The 5938-nt window shown below is 36.5% G+C and overlaps 1 protein-coding gene across 1 annotated transcript; it reads right to left on the bottom strand.

The window, feature by feature from the left end:
* Positions 1-4818: 4818 nt before the first annotated feature.
* On the bottom strand, positions 4819-5709 carry LOC142176175 (uncharacterized). The gene has a single exon (XM_075243262.1). It carries the CDS (start codon positions 5707-5709, stop codon positions 4819-4821), a length of 891 nt encoding a protein of 296 aa, XP_075099363.1.
* Positions 5710-5938: the final 229 nt, after the last annotated feature.

Here is a 5938-nt window from a genome sequence, read left to right as displayed (position 1 = left end):
CTGATTTTGTTAGTTGATCTGCTAATTTATTTTTTTCTCTGTACGCATGACTAACTATTGGATCATGTAGCTGTCCCAGCAGGTGCCTGCAATCAGTCAGGAGATTAGCATATATTATATTGTTATCATGTAGCAGTGTGAGTACCTCGTCAATCTCCACTTGAAATGGTTTTAGATTGTGTTGTACTGCCAATGTAAATCTCTGTAATAATGCAAATAATTCTGTAGCAATAATCGATTGATAAAGTATATTAACTGAGAAGCCTAGAATCCAGTTCCCCTTGTGATCCCTAATTATGCCGCCAATACCATTTCTATTAGAGACTGATGAGTGTGTCCCATCAGTATTTAACTTATATATGTTAGGTTTGGTGGTATCCATTTTAGGGGAACTCTGACCCGTCTTTGTATTTTATGAGATGAAGCAACTAGGTAACAAAATTCAGTTGCTTGCTAAGTAGTAAAGTGAATGTTAATAGATTTATGCATGCCTTCACAAACATTTTTATTTCTGATAGTCCAAATATTCCACAAACTTATTAGTAAATAAGTACGCGGATTTACATTGTAAGAAAATTTATGGTCTTTATAACTTAGTAATGGAAGTTGTCATTCCTTAGGTGTATTGAAATTAAGTAAGTTATTTATATAACTACCCATACCCAATGCATTCCAATAATTTTTCGCATTAACACATGTTAGAAATAGATGACTTAAGGATTGTCCGTTTCATGATAGTATACACATTCACCGTTAGTAGTAATGTTGGGATGTCGTAGATATTGAAATATTGGTAGTCTATTATGATTAATTAACCAAATAAAATATTTAATTTTGGAATGTACAGGTAGGTCCCATATCCATTTGAAATAAAAAATTATATTATGTCATCAACATTTTGATTTTGCAACGCCTTGTACTTTGAATTAACCGAAATTTTTTCATCATTTGTTAAAGCCCAGTAAATACAATCACCCTTGTTCTTGTAAATGAAAATATAACGAGTTATTAACAAATTTTTTATGTCGTCAGTAAGTTGAAAAGGCAGCTTGTTCTAGTTCCAAGTATTGTGATTGTAGATTGAATTAATTTTTATTTTTTGTTGTGCCATAGGTAAAGGCCTGCTTATTAATGAACGAACAGTAAGCCCAGTCTTTATCCACGTGTCATCCCAGAAATTAATGTGTTCACTTGTTGACAATTTGCCATTGCAGTTCTAGTTGACAATATTGCCAACCTTTTAGTATGTTATGCCAAGTTATGGAGTGATTGCTAGAAGAAGTAAAATGAACGAATATATTAATTAAAACCTTTGCCCAAAGATTTTGATGTGAGTGGAAGACTCTCCATGCTAGACTTGCAAGTAATGCTTTATTCTTTTGATGAAGACTCTAAATCCCTAAGCCTCCTACTTCAGTAGGTGTTGTAATTTTTCTCCATTTTACAAGATGCAATTTTTTCCTTGTTGTGGCATATCCCCATAGAAAATTACGCTGGTACTGTTCCATCTTGTTGATAATTGATGTAGGAATGTGAATATATTGCATAATGTGATTTGGCAAATTATTAAAGGTTGATTTAATTAGAGTAGCTCGTCCTACCATAGTAAGAAAATTGGTTTTCCATCCTGCCAATTTAGATTTGAAATTATCTAATAGGAATTGAAAGTCCGCATTTTTTTGGCATGTATGGAGCATAGGGAATCCCAAATACCTTCCAAAATTTGTTCCCTCTTTTATTTGGAAGCAATCCATTGCCAATTTCTTATCATTTATTTTTTTAAAAAAAATAATTTTGATTTTTCAAATTTATTCTTTGGCCTGAGTGTTTGCTAAAATGATTGATCACATCAATTATAGCATTGAAGTTGCTTGTACATGACAGTGACTGGCTATTTATTGATATTTATTGGACAAGTCACTTACAAAATAATTTTATATAAATATCTATAGTGAGCATTATTTGATAACTTAACAAAATAATAATTAACTTGTTATATTATATTAAATTACGCTTATACTGTTTTTTTTTTTTTTTTGGCATTATCGGTGAACATAGATTAAATCCTTGCCGTTTGTACAATCATTTTGCCATCTTTTTATTGGATGTGGCAGGAGAATTTGTTGGTTCTTTTATTTTGTCATTTTTTTTTTTGGTAATTAAACTTTGTATTACCAGGGAAAATATTTACAAGTAAGTCAAAAAAACCTTACAAGATAACCTTCTTTCCTATACTTCACCCCCTCCCCATATGCTGTTATATACACTTATATCTAACTATTACACTGGGTACCAATCTAGTCTATGTAGTATCCCCGCTGTATGTTTGGTACTTCGACAATGTATCTCTTGAATGATCTTCTTACTCATTGCTTCCCAACCTGTCACCTTTGCTTGAAAAATTCTAGTATTCCTTTCTTTCCATACATGGTATACTGTTGCTGCTACTGCCATTTTATACAACTCTGCAACAACTGTATTTCTTTTAGTCTTCTTTTCAGCCCATCGTAGTTCCTCATCCCAACCAGCTACAGGTCTTCTAATTCCTTGCCATGTTAACAGCGCGCTCCACAATGCTTTCGCATATGTGCATTCAAAAAACAAGTGCTGTATAGTTTCATTGGCTTGGTTGCACAATACACACTTCTGATCCACCTGCAATCCCCACTTCTGCAATCTATCCTTTGTGTATAGCTTCCCATGAGCTGCCACAGTTAGAATAAATGTCCATCGTGGGCATCCTGTATTATGGCAGACTATCCTTCTCCAACTAACTTTTTCAAATCTTCCACGCAACCTGTGATATATGTTTTTGATTGAGCAGCTTTGCATATTCATGATGTCTTCATAGCTGAGTCCTGCATCCATGAATGTCTCCTTTGCTTTTAAGATCTTATTCACTATCCACGATACTTGTTTTAGTTGAACATCCCATATGTGTCTTCCTTTGATGTAGTAGCTATGTATCCACTGGATCCACAATTTCTTTTTCTCCTTGCACAAATTCCAGAATTGCTTACAGATGGCAGCCTTGTTCCACACAGCTATATTCATAATGTTGAAGCCTCCTGCAGATTTAGGCAAGCAGACTTTCTCCCATGCCAGTAGAGCCTTCTTCGATATACTTCCTTCGCCAGTCCACAAAAAACTTCTACACATTGCTTCAATTAACTTTGTAATCTTTTTAGGCAACACAAAAACTTGTGCCCAGTATGTCTGTATAGAGAACAACACACTTTTTATCAGTTGGACTCTGCCAGCATAAGATAGAAATTTGGCAGTCCATGACTCTATTCTTCCCATTATCTTGTCGATTAGAGGTTGGCACTGGGCTATGGATACTCTTTTTGAACTTAGTGGGGCACCTAGGTACCTTACTGGCAGCTTACCCTTTTGAATTCCTAGAAACTCTAGGATTTCCTCCTGATCAGCTTGTGATACTCCACCAAAGAAGATGGAACTCTTGTGTTTATTGATCATCAGGCCAGAAGCATTTGAGAACTCCATGAAGCATTGGAACAAGAGCTTTATTGAGCCTATATCACCCCTGCAAAACAATAAAAGGTCATCAGCAAATCCAAGCTGCAAGATGATTTTCATCTTTGCACACTTAGGATGGTAGTTGAAATCTGGTATCTGGTTCAGTGTTTTGAGACTTCTTGTTAAGTACTCCATTGCCAGCACAAACAAAAATGGAGACATAGGGTCTCCTTGCCTTAACCCCTTCTTGGCCTCAAATGGTTTTGTCAGGTTTCCATTTATCATCACAGTATAAGTCACAGTCTCCATGCATGTCATAACCCATTTCACAAATTTGTCAGGAAAAGCCAATGCATTTAGAACTTGCACCATGAATGGCCATTCAATTGAGTCATAAGCTTTCTGCATATCCAGTTTCATCATACATCTGGGTGATACTCCTCTTCTTCCATAGCCTTTCACTAATTCATGGCTTAGAATTATGTTATCAGCTATCACTCTTCCAGGCACAAAAGCTGATTGTGTGTTGTCTACTAAGTCCTCCATAACTTCCTGCAATCTCCTGGTTATAACCTTGGAGATCACTTTGTATAGAACTGTGCAACATGAGATAGGCCTATATTCTTTAATACTCACAGGGTTTCTGACTTTAGGCACTAAAGTTATTGCTGTGCAGTTGATAGGTTTATGCATATGTGCTGTTTCAAAGAATTCCAACACTGCCATTGTTATATCCTCACCTACAATCTGCCAAGTCTTCTTGAAAAATAAGGTATTAAACCCATCATAACCAAGTTCTTTAAGGTCACTGATACCCGTCATGGCTTCCCACACTTCCTCCTTGGAGACTAACTTTATTAGTTGAACCTGTTGGTCTCTATTTAATGTTGTTCCCTGCTTCATGGTATTTGGATTGATGGCTGGTATGCTGTCAGCTCTTGATCCAAGCAATTTTTTATAGTATCCTAGTATCTCTGCTTCTATATCTTCCTCCATCATGAGCTGAGTTCCCACCTCATTTGTTAAGCTTTGGATTCCATTCAAGTGATTCCTGTTCTTCATTTGTGCATAGAAGTAGGCTGAAATAGAATCTCCCAACTTCAACCATTGCACTCTTGACTTTTGCCTGTATATGCTTTCTTCTATCTTTCCCCATTTTTCTAATTCACCCTTCAGTTCTTTTTCTTTTTCAATTAGCTCCTTATTCTGCAGCTTTGAGCTCATTTCCTCTTGTATTCCCTGCAGCTCTCTCCTTATCTCTTTGATCTTTCCATCGACCCCTTTGTAATGCTGAGTATTTAGGATCTTGATAGCTTCTTTTACCCCTTTAAGATTGTTTCATACTGTCTGCATTCTACCATTTGTGCTCATATCCTTCCAAGCTTCTTCAATGTGTTGCATGAACTGAGCGTGGTCAACAATACAGTTAAAGAACTTGAAAGGCCTATTCTTCTTTCCTTGTGCCTGACAGATTTCTAGCTTCAGTGGTGAGTGATCAGATACCATTGGTTCCAGCACCTGAACTTTCACATTTGGCATTGTCATCATCCAAGTAGTATTTACAAGTCCCCTATCAATTCTGCTATAGGTATGATTATTAGTCCAGGTGTAGTTCCTCCCCACATACTGCAGCTCATTCATTCCTGTATCCCTCATATACTCCTTAAAATCTTTTGTTTCCATATCTTGGACCTCTGTACCACATAGTCTATCTTGTGGATGTACAACAACATTATAGTCTCCCATAGCTAGCCAAGGTCCTTGTTGTATGCTGTGGATTTGCCTCATCTTGTCCCATAGCTTTAACCTGTCTTTAACAGTATGTAATCCATATATTGCTGAAAAACCAAACATAACAGCTTTTGCAATAACTCTGACTTGACCATGTATCAGTTGCTCCTCTATTTCCACTGGCTCAAAAGTGTATATCCTAGGATCCCACATGAGCCAGATTCTGCTTTTATGGTTTATACTTGAGTTGGAAATCCATTCCCAACCAGGTGCTAGCTTCTTTATCATTGCATTCTCTTTTTGATTTTTTACTCTATGCTCTACTAATGTTATTATTGCTTTATTATTCCCTTTTATAAATTCTTTTATCTCCTTTTGCTTATAAGTCTTATTCAGTCCCCTCACATTCCAAGTTATCACACTCATACAGGTATAAAGTATGGGTGGTGATACAACCCCTGCACCTCTGAACTCCTCTCTTGCATTGTATTTGTACATGGCTCATCATATGCTTGATTTATTGTTAGGCTTTGGAATCCATTGCTTCCCAATATCTCCTGATCCTCAGCTTGTTTAGCTTTAGCTGCCCTTGCTGCTAATTTTCCTAGGATAGTTATCCACCCCTCTTCCTTTCTCTAAGCATCACTGTTTATTGGATCTGGTTCACTCTGTTGATTAATCACTGCTGCTTCCTGCTGTACTTCAGCCTTCTTCACATTATCATGTT

This window comes from Nicotiana tabacum, chromosome 22 (genome assembly GCF_000715075.1).
Source record: "Nicotiana tabacum cultivar K326 chromosome 22, ASM71507v2, whole genome shotgun sequence".
NCBI lineage: Eukaryota > Viridiplantae > Streptophyta > Magnoliopsida > Solanales > Solanaceae > Nicotiana > Nicotiana tabacum.
Note: the sequence above shows the minus strand (reverse complement) of the source record. Positions and strands in the feature narration are given on the sequence as shown.